Raw genomic sequence first — 23,589 nt, forward strand, 5'->3', positions numbered from 1 at the left:
GTAGTAGTATCACTGTATAAAAGAAGAAAGTCCCAGTCAATCAATTCAATCAATCAGCAAACATCTGAGGACTTACTAAGTTTAGGGATTATAGGGAAATCACAAGAATGAAAAACAGTTGCTGAAAGTAGGAAAGAGAACATACAGTTACCTATCTACGGGTGTCTGTAAACGAAGACATAAATGAAGGTATATTTTGAGAAAGGGGAGGGGTGGATAAGAAGGGGCAAAGAGAAACAGTACACGGACTACTGGGTCACTGTCTTCCCCTAAGTTCTAGTCTCTCACCCTGGCCTGAGGTATAGCTTGAAGGAAAGTGCTAGTGTAATTCCCAGTGCACAGAGCTCTGTCACATAGCTGGACTGCCCCAACACAGATGGCGGGGGTTGGGGGGATGCTGAAACTGGCTTTCCTAGCAGTGAGGTTCAAAGCATCAAGTGTATCTTTAAGGCAAGAAGAGTGAAAAGAGAACGGACTAATTTTGCAAATCAAGATCACAAGAAGAATGAAGTCTACTACGGACTCTGAAAAAAGAAAGAAAGGAATCATTCTGCAACGTGACTATGACTGAAGAATGTCTTGTAGGGAAGAGAACACAATCGTGCATTAATTAAACAGCAGACATGAAAACTTACCCTTATTAAGGAGTACAGATGAGAAAACTACAGAGGCCAGAGATGACAGAGAACAAAATGGAAGCAGGTGAGAAATACAGAAGGTAGGATAACACCATAGTAAGCACAGTTACTCAAGAAGAAAATATCTGGCAGGTTTCACTCCCCTTAGTAACCATCAGCATAAGAAAATGAGGGCCAGTCACTCTGAACCTGGTGTGTAGGCTTTGCTGCAATGTACCTGAGTTTCCCTTCTCTCGGTCTCCAGTTTTCCATCTGTAAATGAGGGAATTGGATTTGATGACCTCAGTTCCCTTACAGCTCTTAAACCCTGTAATCGCCTTTCCTTAGAATGCTTCCCTTACGGCTAAAGAAGCCGGCAAGAGTGTTAACCAAGACACACTCGCCAATGTGGTACTAAGTCACATCAAAGTACTTTGGTCAGCTTTTAAAAGAAGCTTTTATCAAGAGTACTTGTGCCATCTACCCAGACTCCAGGTCAGACCTGGATCAATCCCACACACCTTCCTCTTAAAGGACTTTCACTCCCGTCAGAAGAGCAGTTATAACTTCTAGCATACCATCATCTGCTCTGTCCTTGCAACATGTTGGATGGCAGCTTTGCCCTTACCTGTCCTATGTGGAGATACGAGATGCACAAGGGACCCAAATGGAGTGCAAGTCAATAGCTGGCAAAAGACAGGCAGGGGTACGTACATGTTTTTCCCCTTCAATCTTCTTGTCAGCCACCTGCATTGCATCCAGATATTTAAAATGCAACTCCATCAGTCTGTCAACCTGAAAGAGAGAGATTTCATAGGCATGAGTGAAAAGGAAAGTGAATACCAAAGCAAGAGAACAGAGGAGTTCCTATGCATCAGTCACTCCTTCCAAAGGGAGACCCACTCTACCACTTCTTACATCAGATATGAGCTTTGCTCAGGGAAACATCAGGAATGGATCAAAGAGCTGGGGTGGAACAAAGAAAACACTTACGATGGATGTAGTGTTCCCAAAAGAAGACTGCACGTTCCCAGTCCTTCTAGGATTTCCATGAATTCAAGTTGTTAAAAAACAAATAAATAAATAAAAATTCAAGTCTCCTCTTGCAAAGTGAAGGACCTTGAAGTTACATACTTGATATTCACTTAGAACTTTATAGAAATTCCTTTTCTTGAACTGAAACCTTTCATGTTCAGATTCTGCTCCAGAGCTGATCTTTTTTAAAAAAAGGTCTGAGTAACATCTCTTTAGTTGCTTTTGAGTCAGAAGAGAGTGCAAGAAAAACTCCTTCAGTAACTAAAAAAAAAAAAAACCCTCACTTTTGCTCAGCAACAACTTAAAAATCAGTTTTAAACTTGGCAAAATTCATGCTTCAAACACAGCCTGAGGAACACTCAGTCGATTTGAAAAAGTTTCATTTTTCCCTAAGACTTCTAAAAGATTGAAGGAACACTGTGAAGCAAGCCTAGGCTTCTGACCTATCTTTTTATTAGGCTGGCACCAGCATGGCTCTTGGCAACCCTGGTATTTACCCAGGAGCTGATATTGGTTAATAGCAGTGTTGCTTCCACACGGCATCAGACAGTCCAGAAGACTGTGCCCAAACCCTCTCTCCCTCTCTAACAATGATGGCCCTAAGTAAGACCTTATATATTTCAATTTTCAAGTCCATTATTTCCTTAAACCTTTAAAAAAAAAAAAAATGATGAGGAAGGCAAGAAAGAGAGTAATCCCCATTTTAAAGATGAGGAAACTGATGCCCAGAAGTTCATAGATGTCACCAGGGATGTGACATGAGTGCTTAGATGTTCTTTGTCCTAATGGCCTCTTCACTGTGCAACACTGCTAGTGAGGGTGGGAAAAATGGTCAGAGGTAGGCTCAAAGTCTTACATCTCTCTCAAAGTAGGAAAAAATTTCAGCCTTACTTTGGACATAGGCAGGAAAGAAACAAATTATTATAGACTGAATAGGGGGGTTTAGTGCTTAATTTTACTCACCCAGAAGTGCCTACTTATGTCTGGGGTGATAATACACGCAGACTTTCTGGACTCAAGCAGCCTCTGGGTTCAAATCTCAGCTCTGCTACTTATTAGTGCTACTTTTTAGTAGTGCAACCTTGGGCAAGTCACATAAGATTGCTAAGCTTCAATTTCCTTATCTGTAAATGTGGATAATACCTACCCAGGGACAAACCAACAGGGTTCAACAATAAAAAGCATCTGCTATATTACCAATCCACAGTAGGCGCTCAATAAATGGTAGCTCTTATTACTGTTAGAATCTTATGGTTTAGTATGCTAAATAACAATATCAACTATCCATCTAATCTCATTTACAGCTTCTACAGTTCATCTAGGACAGGTTCTACCATTTTATTACCATCATCTTCATTTTGACCACCACCACCTAGTGAGAACTCATTTAATCCTTCTCCCGTTGACTCTTCCAGAGGGGTATTCATGTCTCCATTTCATAGCCAGGGAAAGCGAGGCTCAGAGTGGCACACATCTCAAAAGCAGCTAAATGGGTTCAAATCCAGATGTCTGAATCCAAGGCCTATGCTCCGAACCATTTTGCTCTGCTGTGCAAACTCTCTCCAGCACCAAAATTCTATTATAATCCACCCTTGTTGGGTTCAAAACCCTCCCCTAAAGTGCTACATGATCCCACCTTAAGGTATCATCCCTCTCAGGAGACTGCATTTCAAGATGAGAGGGAGAAACACCAGAAAAACCTTTGAGATACAAGGCAATGGGGCCCAGATGATGGAGGAGAAATTTTAGGGCAGGAACACTCACTCAGCACCCTTTAGATCACATCAGGTAAAGAGCCCTCTATCCCTGCCAGTCCTGGTCCCATTCTTACAGTCCAACAAGCACCCACCTTCTCACTGTCATTTTCAGTAAATTTATTCAGAAGCCGAGTCCGCTGTTGCCCTCTCAGGTTCCGAAGGAGGGAAGCCAGGATCGAACAGACATGCTCTGGGTTGGGAAGGAGAAAAGAGAACATGCTGAGATCAGAGCAGTAATTATTACCTCTTCAAGCCTAGTTTGCTTCTATTGAAGAAGGAATAAGTAGGCCTTCTCTGACTGCTGCTACTGATTAATAAGACAAGAACCCAAATTGTGTCATTGGAAAACTGAACTGATCTTCACACATTGTACAAGAAACATATTCAAAAGAGATGATATCCTCAAGGGATGATATCCTCAACGACAACTTGAGCAAGAGTATCAATATTAAGTTAGAATTTCTATTATGCTGGGAATTAATTGATTTTTACTGTCCATAACAGAATCTCAAACAAATGTCCCACTTACAGAAATAACCTCTGAATAGAATACAAATATTAGCCATGAAATGGGCAAATAATGAACAAATAAGACATGTTCTGTCGAATTCCAAAATTACCTTATAACTTTCCCAAGCAAATACCCTAGAATTACATAAGGGGTTCCAGTGATATCATTTACATTCTGGTGCAACTAAAATCCCCACTTCAAGTTTAAAGGCAGTTGGACTCTAAGTACTTTAAAATAGGAACAATGCTTTTTGAGTTCACATAGTCCAGAGGCTTTTATTATGAAATGCTATCCTTTTACACTGGGAAGAGGGTAATTGAAGGGTGTATTATAGGCTTCAGTTTAAAAGAGATGTTCTTCTTATGAAAAAAAGAAAGAATAATGACCTTGAAAAGGAGGTGGCAGAAGTCTATTCACAGACAAATGGCAGAGTAAAGTTTATTTAGAAATAAAATGCTTTTAAGAGTATGAACAACAAACACTGTATTTGAAAACTGATTGAAAAACATCTTCCTATATATATCTATTGTCTTAGTTATTTAGGGAGCCCTGGTGGCATAGTGGTTAAGAGCTTGGCTGCTACCAAAAAGATCAGCAGTTTGAATCCACCAGCCGCTCCTTGGAAACCAGATGACAGGACAAGAGTAGAACAGCCCCATAGGGTTTCCAGGGAGTGGCTGGTAGACTCAAACTGCAGACCTTTTGGTTAGGAGCTGTAGCTCTTACCCACCATGCCATCACGGCTCCACTCTGTCCTATAGGGTCACTATGAGTTGAAATCAACTCGACAGCAACGCGTTTGGTTTTTAGTTGTCTAGTGCTACTATAACAGAAATACCACAAGTGGATGGTTTTTAAAACAGAAATGTATTTTCTCATTATTTAGGAGGCTAGATGTCCAAATTCAGGGTGCCAGCTCTAAGGGAAGGCTTTCTCTCTCTGTGGGCTCTGGGGGAAGGTCCTTGTTCCTTGGCTCCTCGCTGCTCTTCATGTGCTGTGGCATCTATCTTCCCCTCATCTCTGCTTGCTCACTTGCTTGTTTAGTCTCTTTTATAACTCAAATGGAGCCCTGCTGGTGTAGTGGTTAAGAGCTTGGCTGCTAACCATAAGGTCAGCAGTTTGAATCCACCAGCTGCTCCTTGGAAACCCTATGGGGCAGCTCTACTCTGTCCTATAGGGTCGCTATGAGTTGGAATTGACTCGATGGCAGTGGGCTTTTTGGTTTTATATCTCCAAAGAGACTGATTCAAGGCACACCCTACACAAATCCTGCCTCATGAACATAACAAAGACAATCCATTCCCAAATGGAATTATAACCACAGGCATAGAGGTTAGGATTTACAACACATATTTTTGGGGGACACAATTCAATTCGTTAACACCTATATATACCAGTTACCTTGGGTTCCTAAAAAGTGACTTGACTATTAAGGAAAGCCACAATTAAACATCCTTATTTCTCTTACTGTAACACAGATATAATTTTGTACTCTTGTTTATTTATCTTCACTTGTATCTCCCACATCCTCATTTCCCTGATCTCTTAACGGTAGAGTTATCCAGTCCTTGGACTTTTTCTATTTTATATCTACATCCACTCCTGGTGATCTCATCTAGTCCCATGGCTTTAAAAACAATTTACATGCTGACGACTCCCAAATCTGTATCTACAGGTCAGCTCTGTCTTCTGAATGCTGACTCATGTATTCAGTTGTCTACCTGCTCTCTCCACTTGGTGGTCTAACAGGTACTTTAAACTGAATATGTCCAAAACCATGCTCTTGACCTTCCTCCCCAAACCTGTTCCCCTCCTCAGTCTAGTTAATGGCGACTCAGGTTTCCCAGTTTCTCAAGCCAAAAACAATAGTGTTATCCTTGATCTCTTTTTTCTCACATGTCTACAGTTAATCTCGTAAGCTTTATCTTCAAATTACATCCAGAATCCAATCTCTTCTTACTACTACGTCTACTGCCAGTACTCTGGTCCATACCACCAGCATGTCTTGCTGGAAATATTCAACAGCCTACTTGTGGGTCTTATCCTTGCCCCTTCTGGTCTCCACAGAGCAGCCAGAATTATCCTTTAGATTAAAACCTAAAGTCAAATCCTGTCATTCCTCTGCTTATAACCCCCCAATGGCTCCCCAGCTCACTCAGACTAAATGCTGTTTCTAATGTCAGGCCTGCTCCTGCCTCAAGGCCTCTGTATTTGCTGTTCCCTCTTTTCACTAGATATCTGTCTGGCTTACTCTCTTCAGGTCTAACTTTTACTCAACTGTCATTTCTCAAAGAGCCTTTCCCTTGACTACCCCATTTAAAAGTGCAATGCCCCAACATTGCCTATTCCCTCTTATCTGTTTTACTTTTCTCTTTAGCACATATTATCTCCTAAAATACTATTATCATTTACTTATTTTGTTTACAGTCTTCTTTCAATTAGAATATAAGGTCCACGTTGTTGTCAATGTTATATGCCGTGGAGTCGGTTCTGACTCATAGCGACCCTATAGGACAGAGCAGAATTGCCCCATAGGGTTTCCAAGGAGCAGCTGGTGGATTTGAACAGCCGATCTCTTGGTTGGCAGCAGAGCTCTTAACCACTGTACCACCAGGACTCCATGTAGGCAGGGATTTTAGCCTGTTTTGTTCATTGCTATATCCCTAGATCTAAAACGATGCCTGGCACATAGTAGGTATTAGTAAATACTTACTGAATGAATGGGTAGAAAGCAGGCTCTCAATCAATTTTCGATGGTGGTCGTGGTGGGGCAAACAAACCACTCTTCAACTCTGGATATCTTTCAAATGCCTTCTAAGAGTCTTCATTTTGTACACAGTACCTACCCTAAGTTCTGAGTAATATCATCTTTGCTAATATGCCCTAAAACTGTTTAGTTACAAAATGGTCCTTAAAGTTTTTTTTTTTTTTTTTTTTTCCCATTTGGGAGTAGGTGGATGGCTTTTTCCTAGGGAACCCATCAGTTTCCATAAAATGTCCTAATGAATAGATTCAATTTTTCAAGTATAAGAAATTCAAACTTTTTCTTAAAATATGTTGTGGATAGTCCTTGCCTTTTCAAGACCCCAGGTTCACCCCTAATATCTTGTGTTACACTCTTGTGTAAAGCTAGGATTGAGGTGGCCTACTTTCAACCTTGAAAAAAAGGAGGGGGTCAGGGAACAGGGAGTGGGATGAGGTGAGAGTAGAGAGTGGAGAGCGGAAAGAACAGGCCCTGTGCCCACAGGAAGGCAAAAAACATCATGAAGCCAGGTTAAAGAAAGTGAACCAAGATAGCTGAGCTCAGGCTGAGAAAGTAGGACAAGAAAGGAACGTCTCTGGAGACACATCAGAGAAAATTCTCTAACCTTTGTGTATGTCAAAGACAGAAGATCAGAGAAAGGAAGAGTGGGGATATAATCAGTTCTGCAATCTTGGGCCAAGCAAGTTGGATACAGCTCTCATCTCTTTAGCTGGTGAACAGATGTGGGACAGTCCATAATAAACACAGTGAATTCTAAAAAGCTCAGTTTTGAAACTTTGAAATTACTCAGCATGACAGCTGCTAACAACTTCTAGGGGTGTGTGTGTATGTGTGTGTGTGTGCGCTTGTGTGTGTGCGCGTGCACATGTGTGCATATGACAACGATAAAGAAAGAAAACAAACAAAAAAACCCAGACTTAGAGAGTTTTCATAGATCATCTGAGCCACCTTTCTCATTGTATAGATGGAAAAACTGAGGCCAGAGAGAAGTGATTTGTCCACGCAGCTAAATGATGTAAGAGATAGAACTCAAGCTTCAGATTACTCACTCACCCATTGATTCCCTGAACACTTATCTCTGTGCGTGGCAAGTGCTGGGTATTCAGGACTCTAAAACAAGAAAGACAGTATCCCAACCTTAAGGAGCTCCTTCTTTAGTAAGGAAAACAAAAACAATAATTACAGCATAGTGAGAGAAGTTCCATTACTGAAGTAGGCAAAGTGGGTTTGGGGAGCACAAAGGAGGGACGTTTGACCTAGATAGAGGGATTCACAATGGAGGTAACCACCACCAAAAATCTTAAAAAAAACAACAAGAAAAACAGGCATAGCTGACAACTAGGCAAAGAAGACGAAAGAGAATTCCAGACAGAAGGAATAACATATGCTAGGTCCGGTTTGAATGGAGTGTCATGCATACATGGGGGAGGGGAGGCCAGTCAGATGGGCAAAGGCAGGATCACAGAGGAAAGCAATAAGGATCCACCAACAAATTTTAAGCTGAGGAGAGAGACAAGATCAGATCTAAGTTTAGACTAATCTCCCTGGCGGCCCTGTTCCTTTTAGAGATTAAGATCAGGAAAATGTTTTTCTTTCCTGATGAATGTGTTATGTTTCCTTATTAGGGCTCCCTCTTTGCCTTGGCTATTAGGAAGCTCAGAAATGAGTTTATGCGTGACCTATGGAAGAAATTCTTTTTATTGCTTTATTACTGATTCCCCCATCCCTTATCAAAGTAAAAGCAATGGATGTAGGCAGTAAAAATCAAGCTATACTATACAAAAAGGTATAAAATGTACTCCACAAATATTTACTGAGCAATTACTAATATATTTTCTTCTCCTGTACTTCCGTTACCCAATTCCTCTCTCCCAACAAAAACCAAAAAGTTTCTTGTGTATATTTTCAGGGGGAAAAATGAACACACATCCATTCCATAATACAGCTTTTGATATCAGCATACACTTCCTTTTTTAAAAATAGCTATCTAGAATTCCACTGAACTTATCTACCAAAATTTAACTAGTGCCCTGTTGAGGATGTTTCCAAGTTTTATTTTGTTTTTTTTCCCCCTTTTCTTTTTTTGCTATTAGAAACAATGGCTGCAATTAACGTCTATGTACCCACAGTCTGGCACACTTTTGCGTATGTTTTCTTACAACAAATTCCCAGTAGTGGAATTGCTCGGTCCAAAGGTATTTACATATAAAATGTTGAAAGATACTAACAAATTGTCCTCTTAAAAGGTTGGGCCAATTACACTTCCACTCTCAACATATATAATAGTATCTATTTCCCCAAAGGAGTCCTGGTGGTGCAGTGGTTAAAGTGCTCAGATGCTAATCAAAAGATTCGAGGATTGAACTCACCAGGCACTCTGTGGGAGAAAGAAGTGGCAGTTTGCTTCTGTAAAGATTTACGGCCTTGGAAACCCATGAGGCAGTTCTATTCTGTCCTATAGGGTTGCTATGAGTCACGGAATCAGCTCGATGGCAGGAGGTTTGGTTTTGTGTTTATTTCCCTCACTCTGACTGAATATTACCTAACTTAAAAAATTATGAGAAACAGGTGAAAAATGGGATCGTCTTTTGATTAGCATGTTTTTGTTCTTGTTATAAGGTTACACATCTTTTCCTATGTTTACTGACCATTTGTATTATTTTTTTTCTGTGAACCTGCCTGAACTTATTCTTTCCCCAATTTTGATTTCTATCAGCTCTCTGTAAATTAAGGAGCCCTGGTGGTTAAACTGATCGACTGCTAACTGAAAGGTTCGTGGTTCAAAACCACCAGCGGCTCCTCAGGAGAAAGATGTGGCAGTCTGCTTCCGCAGAGATTTACAGCTTTGGAACTCCTATGGGGTCACTATACATCAGAATCGACTCGACTGCAGTGTTTGGTTTTTTTGGTTCTCGTTGTAAATTAAGGATATTACCCTTTTGTCATATAAGTTGCAAATATTTTCCCTAATTTGACATTTGTCTTTTGACAAATTCTTACTTAAAACTAAGATTTAGTACTACCATATTGTTTTGTTGTAAGCTGCCTCAAATTCCTAACTGAAAGTAGGTAGGGTATAATAATAACTGTCACCATTTTTATTGTGTATCTACAACACTAGACTTATTTGAGTCTCCACACAATTTTTGCACTGAATCTTCACGACTATGCTATGAGAAAGGTACTATTCTCATCTCCATTTTATAAACGTGGAATCCAAGGCTCAGCGAGGTTAATTAAGTTACTTAAGGTCACATCCTTGAGTAAGTGGTGGGAGTTTAGATTTGCACCCAAGTTGTCTGACTCCAAAGTGTAAGCTTTTTCTACTATGTTATATGCTTCCCACATATAAAAATAGAAATAACTATACATCCTATTTAAAGTCAGATACCAACAAAGGCAATCATCAAAGCTGTTAAAGAAGAGACCAGAAACAAAACCATACCAAACATGAAAACGGCCTCACGTGAGGCTCATTCTGTCCAAAAGACAGGTACTATGTAAACGTGGATTAAAAAAAAAAAATAACTCAAACAAGTCTTAATGAGAGTAAAATGAAGCAAAAAGCCATACGGAGTAGGACATAACAACCTGTCTTCTCTTTTACTGAATTATCCTTTCTAGAAGAGATTTCTACCTGAGTCCAAATAAAGAAGAGATTTTGGGTTACAGCAGTTCCACAAATACTGAATCAGAGCTTCTCAATAATTTTCCTTTTTTAATCTTGCCAATTAAGATGTATGAGAAAGAGTTGCAGGAGAATGTTCCCCACATATGTCAACAAGGGGAGTACTGGTGGCAAAGAGAGAGGGTACCAGGAGCTATAATCTTCAAAGAGGAAAATTCAATATACAGAAGAATTACCTTTTTTTGTACCATACCACATTTGCATGCATTTCCACCGCAAATCCTAGCATGGAGCAGGAGATACCTTGATCAATTGCAGCAGTGTACTAAGAACAAATAGCATTTACCTGTTTGTTTGGGATTTTAAGTAAAGGACAGGTTGTCAAATTTAGGAGACATGAAGCTGCCTATTCCATCTCTATCTGATGCTGTGGACTGCCATAGGTCACCAGGGCCTGCCAGACAAGAAAACACATCAGCCACCCCAAGTTTTACACACACGCACACACAGTTTCATTAGCTACTAATAGATGTAGCTTCCCTAGGAACAGATTTCAGCCCAGGGTGGTGTCAATTTTTCACGCACCAAGGAGAAGGGGAGAGCTGCTGGCACAGAGAGCAGGGGAGATAACAGGTTTATCTGCTGGCCAATACCACTCAGCTACTCTGTCATTTCGACAGGATAAAATGGAGGTGAAGGATGGCTACAGAGCTGTCATTGCAGATGGGGTGAATGCGGTGGCTCTCACTGCATTCTCTAAGGCAGGGCCCGGGAAGAGCAGCACGCGCACACACGCACGCACACACACAGAACACGGAATCCACAACGCTGCAGAGAGCTGAACAAATATACATTTTCAAATCACTAGGTAGGCAGGTAGGTCTCTGGGTGGAATGTTACAGAGCCAGTATTGAAATTGAGCCTGTGTGGAGTCCCTGCCTGCTGGGCGTCCTGTTCAACAGTCAGACAACTGGCTGCCTCAGGCACTAATTACTGAAACTGCCTGGAGGGGTGGCTCTGACCCACCTTCTCCCAGTTTAAGCCTCTTCAGGGCTTCTCCTGGGTGATCAGCAATGGGTTAGATCCCTGGGTGTATGCAAGCGGGTTAAAGACTTGATTCTCCAGGGGCAGTTAGTGTTCTGGAATTCTTAGAGCTAGAAATCTTTCTGGGCATAGAAACAATAGAGCTTAGAAGGGATGTGGTTTGTCTCGAGTCAAAAGCAACTTGTGGACCAATGAAGTCTAGATCTTCAATTTCTTTTCTTCTTCTTCTTCTTTTTTTTTAACATGACAGATACTTTTGAAAATATGATGAACCCTTTTGCATGCCTTTCCTTTCAAAATATATATACACAAACCTACATCATCCATGGAGTCTCAGAGCACTTCCACCTCTAAGGGGTGGCCCCTTGGTTAAGAACCCTTGATCTAGGACACCCAGATCAGAGGTCTTTCCAGAACTGTACAACCAGACTATGCAGTCACTCCAACCAGCCTCTTACAGTGTGCATCATTTTTGTAAAGAATGGGATGGACTGGCATTTCTCATACTCACTCTTAAGAAAAGTATGGTCCAAATTCCAACCGGAGTTTAGCTACCATCATCTCTCTTTGTGAGGAGAGCCATTTACCCATAGGCAGGTGCAACTACGCCTATCAGTTTGTCCCACTGCTGAGAAAGACACACAGGTACATTAAAGGAACTGGCTAACTCCTGGGGTCTGCTCCAAAAATGCCAGCAAGTGGGTTAATTAACCCTATGTGGAGCTTTAGGATTACACAGACTTGTTTTTAAGTTTTGCCTCTGGCACTCACTAGTGATTAAACCATGGGCATGTTGCTTAATTTCTAAGTCTCAAGCTTTCTTACTTGTAAAATGGAACTCTTTCTTTCATCTATTAAATCTGTTATGAGTATTAAATACGATAATATGTGCACATAGGCACTCAACAGACATTAGTTTGAGATCTGTTGTGTTAAAAAAGAACATCACAAGAGATTTTCTCCCCTATGCACCTGTCATATTGGCATCATTTATAAGATCACCCATCTCAAACGCTACCTCTTTCCATACTGCATCCTTATCACATGCCCGCTACTGAACATGTTTCACTCTGCCTGGGTCATCCTAACTAGCCCCTGCTGAGAAAAATAGGGACCTAGATTGCTTGACTTTCTCAGCTGGTAGGACTATTTTCTATCACCTGAGATTTGTTCTAACCCTAAAATGGAGCAAGGCCAACTTCACTCAGACTCTTTAATCCCACAATAAATTAAAATAAAGAGCTTGTGTGTGGCTGCCTATAAAGCTGAATAATACAAGATTCTGGAAGCCCTGTAGACAGCCCTGAGGTAGATAGCAGCTATTTAACAGTAAGCTAAAGGACACAGCACATCTAAGCACAGATGGTCCTATTTTTTAATAAAAAATAAATGTACTTGGCCATGGTAATCATTTGCCTTTTGATCTTGCTGTAACCTCTGAAAACACAACACATGATCTGCACAGAAAATGAAAAATGCCTTCCCCTTCATGAGTTTTATAACCACAGGACAATTACAGGACATGAAATGATACATACACCAGCCAAGCCATTCCTTTACTCAAACTATGTGCCAGGCAACGTACCAAGTACTGGGAATGTAGAGATGAAAGAAGACAGTCCACTCTAGAGAAGCTCACTGTCTTACGAGCAAGGCTAAGAAAAAACAACTAAAATAGAATACGTAACTAAATGGTATGCATGGGATATGCACAGTACATATATGAAGGGCCCCTTAATTCAGTTAGGGATAGGGTAGGAAACAGAAGGGTATAGGTAGGGGTGGCTACAAAGATTGGAGGTTGGGAGGGTCAGAACTGAGAGAAAAGGAAAACATTTTTCTCAGAGATTTCTGTGAGGGATGCAAAGCTGGATATGTTATACTGGCAAGTCAATGGCTGTGGGTTTGAAGGCTCCAAGTTTTCTGTGGTAAAATTGGCAGACAGAAGCCAGGATTTTGGGTTCCATGGGTACATTTACTTCTTTAAGCACAGATCTGGACCATATTCTTGAAGTCATATAAACAGAACACTATATTAATAAGTCTCCCAAAGTGGGGAGTGGGGAGAAAAAGGTGAACTCCCCAGTAACAATTCCTAAATGTGACTTCCTCATCCTTCTGCGCCAAGAGCTGGGCCTCCAGATTTCAGAGGTGTTCTGATTGCATCTCTGTTGAGGTTTTAGTCCCATGGTGCAGGGGGAAGAATACATTTACCAGAAAGGAAGAAGAGGCAATAGCAAGCAGAGCTGGATCACAGAAGGTCCCTAGGGATCTTTGGCATATGAATGAACACTGATTCATTCATGTATTCATAAAATAGCTATAAGAATCCTACAATGTGTAACATACAGTGTTTGGGGACAGAGAGAATCAGACACTGATTCTGCCCTTCAGGTGCTTATGATTCACTATGTCAAAAATTATATAACAGAAAATAATAGTGAAAGGGAAAGGGGCAAAAACTGCAGATGGAACAAAGACCTTCCCAGCCAGGGGATCTGGGAAGACTGGTAGATAAGCTGGCATTTGATTCTAGCCATGAAAGATAGGCACAGGAGAAGGGGTGATGGGAGTAGGGGTATTCCAAGCAGATGGACCAGCATGAAGCAAAGGCATTAAGTTGGAATGCACAGGGTATGGACAAAGAACTGGAAATGGATCAGTGTGGCAGGAGGGAAGGGAGGATGAAGGTTGGATGGGGGAGCAGATCACGAATAATGATGAATGCTGGCCTATGAAACATGGACCCTAACCACCATACTGATGGCCTGGCCCAGCCTGATGGGTTGGGAAACAAACTCATGGATGCTCTGCCCACCCAGCAGAGGCTGCACTTGCCTTCCAGCAGCCCAAATGGTTAAGGCAGACACGCATGGGCCAGCAGAGTTCTATTCTTAGGATGGAAATGGTCCCTGTACCTCAGCCATCAGGCCCGTGCCTCGGCAAGATCTTGCAGGACCTCTTTAAAATTCAAGGCCATGCTGCAGAGCTGCCTTTGTTTCCATGGAACATCCAAGGCCATTAGCTCTTTCATTTTAAGGAAAACATACGGCAGTGTTCTCTCACTTCTAAAATTAAAACCATCTCAGTTTTACTGCCCACCTCTCCCCCAGTTTCCCCAGATGGACAGATATCCTGGTTTCTGGTAAGACTTTAGATGCAAACAAGATGTTTAAAATACCCTAATTAGATCGATCTTGACTTCAGCAGTGGTGTGTTGGAATACAGATTAATCTGTTCCATGCCTGGCACTGGCAGCTGAAGTAGCAGGAGGCCCTGTCAAATCAAGCCGTAACACTACACTCCTCTGCCTTTATTATTATTTTTTCCCTTTTTACATTTTATCATAATGGACGTCTGCCTAGCAGGGGATGTGGCAACCCAAGAAGAGTCATGCGTGTGTGCTCAGCCACTCCAGATGAATATTGATGTAAGTCAAATCAAACATTCTTCTCAAGACAGATGGATCTGTGTGTGCATCTATATACAGCCCCTTTTAACACATACACAAAATACATATATTATTATTCTTCACAAACATTTACTGAATACTGAGTATGTGGCAGGAACTGGGCTAGAGACGGGGGACTTAAAAGTAGAGGCAACATTTATTGTAAACCTACATTGTGCCTACTGTGTGTTTTCACATATTACCTTATTTAATTCTTTCAACAATCCTATGAAGTAAGTTCTATTATTCTCCCCATTTTACAGATAAGAAACTGGAGACTTGGTCGGAGAAGAAATTTGCCTTCCCAGGGTCTCACAGCTAGGAAGTGACCTAGTTAGTTCTACTGTAATAAAATGTGATCATTTTCCTGAAGAATTAAAAAATACCCAATAAGTATATGAAAAAAAAATCTCACCAGTAATGCAAATAAAATGAGATAATTTCATTTAATAAAGATTTCAAAACACTTAATGCCTGGAAGGATGTGAGGATGTGAGCTCTCACACATTGCTGCACATATGGCACTCATACTATGCTGAAACTCCTCTGCTATAGGAATTTCCCCTATAGATGGTAAGCTCCTCAAAAGCAGGGCCCATGACTTATTCATCTCTGCATCTTCAGTATCTAGTCCTGTGCTGGAGTTCAACTAATGCTGTATCTGACACCATGGTAAGGGTTAGCTATAAGAAATTCATGTATATATAGATCTATATCTACAGAGGGATAGATATAAATAAAATAAAGGACTATGAGAATAGAGAACACAGGAATAACTAACTGACTCCCTGAGCAGGACTGGATGAGCCAAATCCTGAAGAATGTGCAGGAATTTACCAGAGACAAAGGTGGGGAAGGGCATTCCAGACAAAATAAGAGAGGTTTAAAATGCAGGGAAATGTGAAGGAACACATGATAGGTTAGGCTGCAGGGGGAGTGGGCAATAGGATGGAAGATGAGGCAAGAAAAGTAAGCAAGAGCCTTGAATATCCTGAGCGTTCCTCATCCTGAATTGTAACCTGTTACTTTCCTAATAAACCCCATAATCGCGTTACTGTCTGTAAGTTCTGTGCGACCGCTGCAATCAATTACCGAACTCAGCAGAGTAGAGCGTGCTGTGGGAGGGACAGATTGAAAAGACTAGGCTTTATCCTATAGAACCTATAGGGTAGATGATGGAGAATAAGTAGCATGGTTAGATTTGTGTTCCAGAAAGATCATTTTGGGAGATGTACAGGGAATACACTGGAAGAGAAGCAGGGCCAGACCTAGATCATTACAGAAACATACAGAAAAAATATGATTATGTAGTTAATTCTCCCTAAGCAAAAACTGACACAGGTAATGATCTCTCAGAAAGAAGACAGTTTCCTTCCCTCCTTCTCAGGGAAAGGAGTTACGTATGATATAAAGACTGTGTGATATAAAGAACATTAGACTAGAGTTCAGAGGCATGGCTTTCAAGCACAGGCTTCAAGAAAAATATTTTATGTGACTCTGAATCTCTTCCCTACCTACTTTCTGGGCCTCCATATCCATGTCTGTAAAATGAGAGAAATGGCTTAGATGATTTATAAAGTCCTCTCACAATGCAAGTATAAGATTCTAGTTATCAAAAAAAGATGTGAACAACTACTTTAAAAAAAAAAAAAGAGTTGAGGTGGGGCATCATCTGAACTCTAACTTCACAAGGAGGAAGGTAAATCAAGATCAACAGCTCAAGGCTGATTCCTATGAGGCAGAGGTCAGGCATACCTCCTCTTGCCAGCCCTTTTTACCAATTCTGACACCATCTCTCCCTCCACAGCACGCGCTACTTCTCTGCTGAGTTCGATAATTGGCTGCAATGGCCACACAGAACTCACAGACAATACTCACTAGAATGGGGTTTATCAGGGAAGTAACAGGTTACAATTCAGGTTCAGGAATGCTCAGGATACAATTCTTCGATCAGGACAGCCTCTTCTCAGCCGATCAGGACAGATCTCTCCCTGGCCCTTGGCCTCTCAGCCTGGCCTCTGTCCTGCTTGGGCAAGTGTTACAAAGCTCTTTTAGCTCTGGTGGTAAATGCCCGGAGGGACCCCATTCCGACGGTAAGCCTCTGCCCAAAGGTGCTCAGCTCTAGCTCTGTGGGTCTGCAAGTCTAGCTCCACCAAGTGCCCAGAGGCACCCTACTCTGCCAGCAAGTCTCCTGCTCAAAGACACTCAGCTTTCTCACTCCATCAGCCGGAAGCCCACAATGCCATCTCCTGCTGGCCTCCTGCTGCCATTTCTCTGCCACTGCTTCTCTAGTGTTACAGCTCTCCCTCTCTGCCTCCCAAGTTGCAGTTCCTGTTCTCTCTCTCTCAGTGTCTCCCCTTTAAGCCTAGCAGGATGTCAGAACTGACCAATCCCGTTAGGGTTCCACACACCTCATTTGCACAGTCCCACCCAGTCTAGTGGGAGTTACAAAGACTATGGCTAGAAGGGCCATATTAAATAATACACTGCACCGCAACTATCCATTGACCCAGCACTTCCATTCCTAGTTATTTACTTAAGAGATAATGAAAACATATGACAACATAAAAATCTATACAAGAACATTCATTGTAGCTCTATTCATAATGGCCAAAAACTTGCAACGAACTGCCTGTCAACAAGAAGAATGGAAAAATAAACTGGCATATCCACACAATGGAATATTTCTCAGCAATAAAAACAAACTACTGATGCACACAACATGGATGAATCTCAAAAACGGTAGCTGAGTTAAACAAGCCTTTCTCAAAGGTAGTACATACTGTATGAGTTCACTGATGATAAGTGAAAAAAAATCAGAACAGTGGTTATCTTTGGGAGGTAGGGGAAGAGATGTGACTAGGAAAGAACACAAGGCAACTTTCTGGGGTGACAGTAATGTTCTGTACCTTGATAGGGTATGTATTTGTTAAAACTCATCAAATAGTACACTCAAGATCTGTGCATTTCACTCTGTATTTTATCTTAAAAAAAAAAAGACGACGACTAAACGAGTACTGAACTCTAGGTTAATTGATATGCACACTGAAGTGTTTAAAGGTGAAGTGTGCTGATGTCTGTAACTTACTTCATGCATCAAAAAATAAGATGAGTAGATGATAGAGATATGAATAGGTATGTGATAAAGCCAACACAGCAAACAAATGTTAACTGTAGTATCTAGGTGGTGGGTACATGAGTATTCACTGTACAGTTGCTTCGATTTTTCTCTGTTTGAAAAACTTCTTAATAAAATGTTGGGGAGAAGGAGGCGAGAAAAAAAGTGAGAGACGTGTGAACTTGGAATATAAATGATGAGATTCCCAAAGGCCACTTTTCCAAAAAGTAGTTTTTTATATGTCTGTTGTTTGAAATTTTGAATGCATTTTCCATTGAAACAGGCCCACTGAAACACATTTAACCTGAAATATAGCCAAAATTAACTCATTATTCTCATTTTTCAATTGTGTTGTGATGAGATTCCACAAACACTGTCTAAGTACCTACTGGGTGCAAACAATATGATAGGTGTTGCTTTGATTGACTCACTTATTTTCATTGTCCCCATGGGACTCCCTTCTCTCCTCTCAGGATGTTTCAGCGGCACTATGGATTAAAAAAGTATTTAAGTGCTATCTTAACTAATTTACAGTCCTACATCTGTGGGAAAATATGCCTTTCAGCAAGAAGGGGGTATGTATGCTCAAGAAATGCTTCTTTCTGCTACACTACTACAAAGGATCAGAGTGAAAAGAAATGATGTGGCATCTCAGGGCTTGGACTGAAGCATGAAGTTTCTTAGGTCAAGTGCTCATATACAAGGAAAGGCCCGTATCTCACATGGGCTGAAGGAGAGGTCCATGAAGCCTTAAGTGCCTGTCATACGCCTACACAACCATTTCCTGTGGAAAGTGACTCTCATCTGTGTTTTTTTAAAATCTTGTTTTCTATGGATCCTATAATGTGTTTTGTCAGTGAAACCAACCTCATCACTCCAGTGGCAGCAGTCTGGACTGGGAAATGATGCTGGTTCTAGGGAGTACCATGAAGAAAGAGCAGGGCACCAGTGACTTTAGGACTGCTGAGAAGGCCTGGCCGCATTTCCCAAGAAAGATGTTCTATACAAAGCAGTAGCAACCTGGTGATGGCTGAGACTGCCAGATGCCTACCCAATATCCATTCTCCTTTTATTTCTTAGTAATAGAACCCACTGTATTTGAAGAGGTAATGTGCCCAGCTGAAAAAACTACAGCTTCTCGTATCGTTAGATATGACCATGTGACTAAATCTGGGTCAGAGATTTAAATGGAACCGATAATTATGATTTCCAGGAGGACACACCCCTTCTGCCCTCCCTGCTGCTTAGAATACAGACATAATAACCAGAGCTCTAGTAGCCATCTGGGGCCATGAAGCAATATTGAGAATGGAAGCCCGGCATTTTTATAGGTACTTGAGGCACGTCAACAAGCAGACAGACAAACATCCCTGGCCCTATGATAAGGATGGTAGAAGAGAATGACCAGGAGCCTGGGCTACTGATGATACTGTGAAACTGTCAGTCCACTCCTGGACTGCCAACGTATGAGAAAAAATACACCTCTTAGTGTTCTGCTATTTCTAGTCTCTGTTACTAGTAATAAACAGCAATTGCTAACTGATAAATTAATCCAGTAAATTCTTTTCTAGGAGGCCCAAGAATTCAGGTGTTGACCCCAAGCAAAGTGAGGGTACAGTCTCACTCACTTTTGGAACCAGTCACACAATCCAGTGGGGAAAGTCCTGGAACCAGGCGAAACTGTTGGTGAAAAGCCACACTCTCGTCTTTTTACTTTTCTGTCTCAAAGGGTCTCCTTAGAACACTTTTCCATTATTATATGTAGACTCTGGAGAACCTGGCTGGAAGGAATGATACAGTTTTTTTTTTTTTAAAAAATTAACCTGCATCCTTGAAACAGCAGAAATAAATGTCTGGAGTTTCAGCACCTGTGTTTTACCTCTGCATTTCCACAAATACTTCCCTTAACAGCACGTACAATGGCAGTATTTTGAAGAACTGGTATGAGATGACCCAGATGCAGGGTTTCTGACTCACCTGACTGAGTCCTTTAGTGAGTCCCTGTTATGGACTGAATTATACCCCCCCCAAAATACATGCTGTAAATTCTAACCTCTATGCCTGTGGTTATAATCTCATTTGGGAATGGGTTGTCTTTGTTATGTTAATGAGGCAGGATTAGTATAGGGTGTGTCTTTAGTCAATCTCTTTTGAGATATAAAAGAGATTAAACAAGCAAGTGAGCAAGCAGAGATGGGAGAAGATAGATATCATGCCACATGAAGAGCACCAAGGAGCCAAAGAACAAGGATCTTCCCCCAGAGCCCACAGAAAAAGAAAGCGTTGCCCTAGAGCTGGCACCTTGAATTCTGACTTCTAGCCTCCTAAACTAAGACAAAAATAAATTTCTGTTTGGTAAAGTCACCCACTTGTGGTATTTCTGTTACAGCAGAAACTAGGTAACAAAGACAGTCCCTTTGATGAAGATAGTTGTACAGAGAGAAATGGCTGGTTCACAGCTCCATTTCCTACAGCATATCACTTTTAGCAGTCATTTCATCTAAACTAATTTAAACTGATTCTATGGCCTAGAGGCTCTTTCAGGATTTAAAAAGTACACTATACAGTTTATCACTCCTCTCCCTACCTCCACTCAACAAAAAACACTACAAATCTCTAGATACTAAAATGAGGCAATCACCCAAAATACTAGTACTGTGATTTTATTTTTTTAGAGTCCTTTTCAATGGTTAGCTTACTGCATTCCCAAACAGCCAAAAAGGCTGAGAAAGCACAGCAGAACCCTATCACAGCATGACACACTACTCCCTGGGTTCAGATACACCCAGGGCTAAGCACAAATGCTCAGAATTCCCCCACACTCTCCCCTCATCAGTGATTCCTTCACTATTCCAATTTCCACTTTCCAAACATCAACCCATCTTGATGTAGGAGAGGGGATCATCACAGCCCCAAAGCAAAGGGAATGTTTCTCACACTCTTCTGAAGGTCTTCTCAGGATGCCTACTTTAGAATAGAGATTCAGTTAAAAAAAAGAAAAAAGAAAAAAGAAAAAAAAAAAGCGCCTGTTTCCAGGGCCTACAGGGAATGATCTAAACCTACCTCTTCGCCGCTTTCATCTTATTCACCAGTCCTGCCTTTGCACTCTTCAAACAGCCACTATCTCCTCCTTCTATTCTTCCCACAGTAAGCAGCAAAATCCTCCTTTAAGGTGCTACAGCCTCACCAACTGTTGAGCTCCACACATGCGTCCTCCGGACTCTAGGGCTTCAGCTGATTTCCACAGAAACCAGAAAAATCTGCTTGCACACCCAAAGCGGCCTTATGTTCCTTCTCTTGAAGTCTGACTTCCTAACCCTTCTTCCATCAGCCAGTAACACAGCAGGGTGAGAGGACAGAAGGAATTTCGATGCTGTACTAACACAGTTCTTTCATTTCTAGTCTGAGACTAACTCACCAAACCATTCTATAATCTTTCACACACAACAACTACAGGAAGGACATGCAGTCATCTCTGTGAAGATGCTCCCGGATCCCGTTCTAACAGGGATCAGACTCATCACAGGGAGGAAATAAAAGCAGCTAGTTAATACTAAAAAAGTATACTGCATTTTGATTCCATGCTGTTTTACTAAACAGAATATAATCAACAATTGGCAAACATATGAAGTACTTTACCATCATTTTTCACAGAGTAATCTTTCCATACACCCAGTGGAACCATTTTACAGTTGTATAAATAAAGAACTAAGGGCCTGAGAAATGGCCATGCCTTTCCTAGTGGGTCTTCCTTAAGGAGGAAAGTAAAAACCACTTATGAGCATTATGTGCTAGGTGCTTCCCATACCCTTTCTCACTGATTAGGCGCTATGGATTATTTTTCCCATTCTACAGATGAGGAAAATTCAGGCCCGGAGAGGTTACACACCCAAGTTCTCAGTGCTAGTAGGAGCCGGAGCCTGACGGATCTGACTCCTAAGGCTGTCTTGCCTTCCACTGCCCGAGACTGTCCTTTCTAGTGGTGGATTCAATCGTTAGCACCGAATTCTGGGGCACTGCTTAGCAAACTGAGTTGTGAGAAATAAGCAGAAAGCCCATTTTGAACAAAGCTATAAACTGAACTGCCAATATCCTTTTGCTTTATACAAAACTGATGGTTTCTGGCAAAAACTGACTTCAGAGTAATTTCTGTGAAACAAATCTTACTTGTCTACCACTAAGGAATCCAAGATGCACTCCCAAGGAAAGAATTCCCCAATCTGCTTCTTCATAAATATTTGGTAAAGGGAGATAATAAGCAGCCTTGGCAGACCCTGAGCATGGCTGCAAATCAGCTGCAGTGTGTCCTTGCTGGTAGTGGTATTCTAACTCCCCTCAGCCTGGCCATGCAATCTTGCCTCCTCTGTGAGACACCCCACCAGGACCACGGGAATTCTTCCTGCTCCTGGGAAGCCTCTGACACCACCCTGGTAGCTCTTAAAACTCTGTATGGTACAGTGGGATGCGCACTAGCATACGGATTAGAAAACACAGATTTTAATTCTCCAGCATGACACTAATATAAACACAGTAATAATCAGAAAGGCGCTCTTCCTTTCTGGACCTCAGTTTCCTCAGTTGTCTTCAGTCCTCCTAGCTTTCAACATCTATAGAATGTCAATAGTTCACAAGGGGGGAAGGGGATTTCTCCCCCAACCTCAAGACATTTGGCAATGTCTGGAGACATTTTTGTTTGTCATGACCGGGCGGAGCGGGGTGGGGAGGGGAGTATGTTACTAGCATCTAATGGGTAATGGCCAGGGATGCTGCTAAATAGCCTAAAACGCACAGGACAGCCTCCCACAAGAAAGAATTATCTGGTCCAAAGTGTCAATAGTGCTGAGGTTGAGAAACCCTGATCTAAGTTATTTCTGACATCTAACGATGTGAGGCTGAACCATCACTATCAATATTAACATATGTATTCTAGTTAGAAAAATGCCTAAAGTCCAAGGCTTTCATTCATATGTTATTAATTTTTTCAATTAAAAATTCTATATATGTGGTGAAATTATATGATGTCTTGGGTTACCTTAAAATATTCCAGGAAAAAATGTGGGGGGTGGCTAAAACAAGATTGGCAAAATATTAATCACTGAAGCTGGGTGATGGGTACATAGGGTTCAATATATAATAAAAATGTATTTTTCTTTCCTTCTGATTGCATCTAGTTAAAGGGATGTAAGATAAAAAGGACTCTTCCTCTGCCCCCCAACACCTGCAGCATAAGAAGTGGTCCTTGCCCTGGCAGAGCTCACAGCTGAGTGAAAACAAGCAAGCTGACAGCCACCAAACACAAAGGATGCTACTGAGAGCACAAGGGAGGGACCAGTCTAAGAAGAGAAGTGGAAAATCCAGGAAGGCTTCAAGGAGGAAGAAGGATTGGGGAAATTTCAAAGAAAAGTAATCAGTCTCACAGAGCAGGGTGTCTCAGTCAAGAAAAGCATCATGTGTTGTCATGGTTTGAATTATGTTCCCCCAAAAATGTGTGTATCAATTTGGCTAGGCCATGATTCCTGGTACTGTGTGATTTTCCTGTATGTTGTAAACCTACCTCTATGATGTTAATGAGGGAGGATGGGTGGCAATTGTGTTAGTAAGGCAGGACCTGATCTACAAGACTGGATTGTGTCCTGAGGCAATGTCTTGAGATATAAAAGACAG

General features: G+C 41.4%; 1 protein-coding gene across 2 annotated transcripts in view; it reads right to left on the reverse strand.

Annotated features, from left to right (window-relative positions):
• The window catches only part of CTNNBL1 (catenin beta like 1), a 185,394-nt gene that overhangs the window by 29,173 nt on the left and 132,632 nt on the right, over positions 1-23,589 (reverse strand). For both annotated transcript variants that reach the window (XM_004370355.2, XM_023724756.1), the window contains exons 12-13: positions 3,502-3,599; positions 1,332-1,412 (exon numbers count right to left, since the gene is read on the reverse strand). In XM_004370355.2, coding sequence (XP_004370412.1) covers positions 1,332-1,412; positions 3,502-3,599 — 179 coding nt within the window. The remainder of the gene's footprint in view (positions 1-1,331; positions 1,413-3,501; positions 3,600-23,589) is intronic.

Source organism: Trichechus manatus, unplaced genomic scaffold (assembly GCF_000243295.1).
Source record: "Trichechus manatus latirostris isolate Lorelei unplaced genomic scaffold, TriManLat1.0 scaffold00008, whole genome shotgun sequence".
Lineage (NCBI taxonomy): Eukaryota > Metazoa > Chordata > Mammalia > Sirenia > Trichechidae > Trichechus > Trichechus manatus.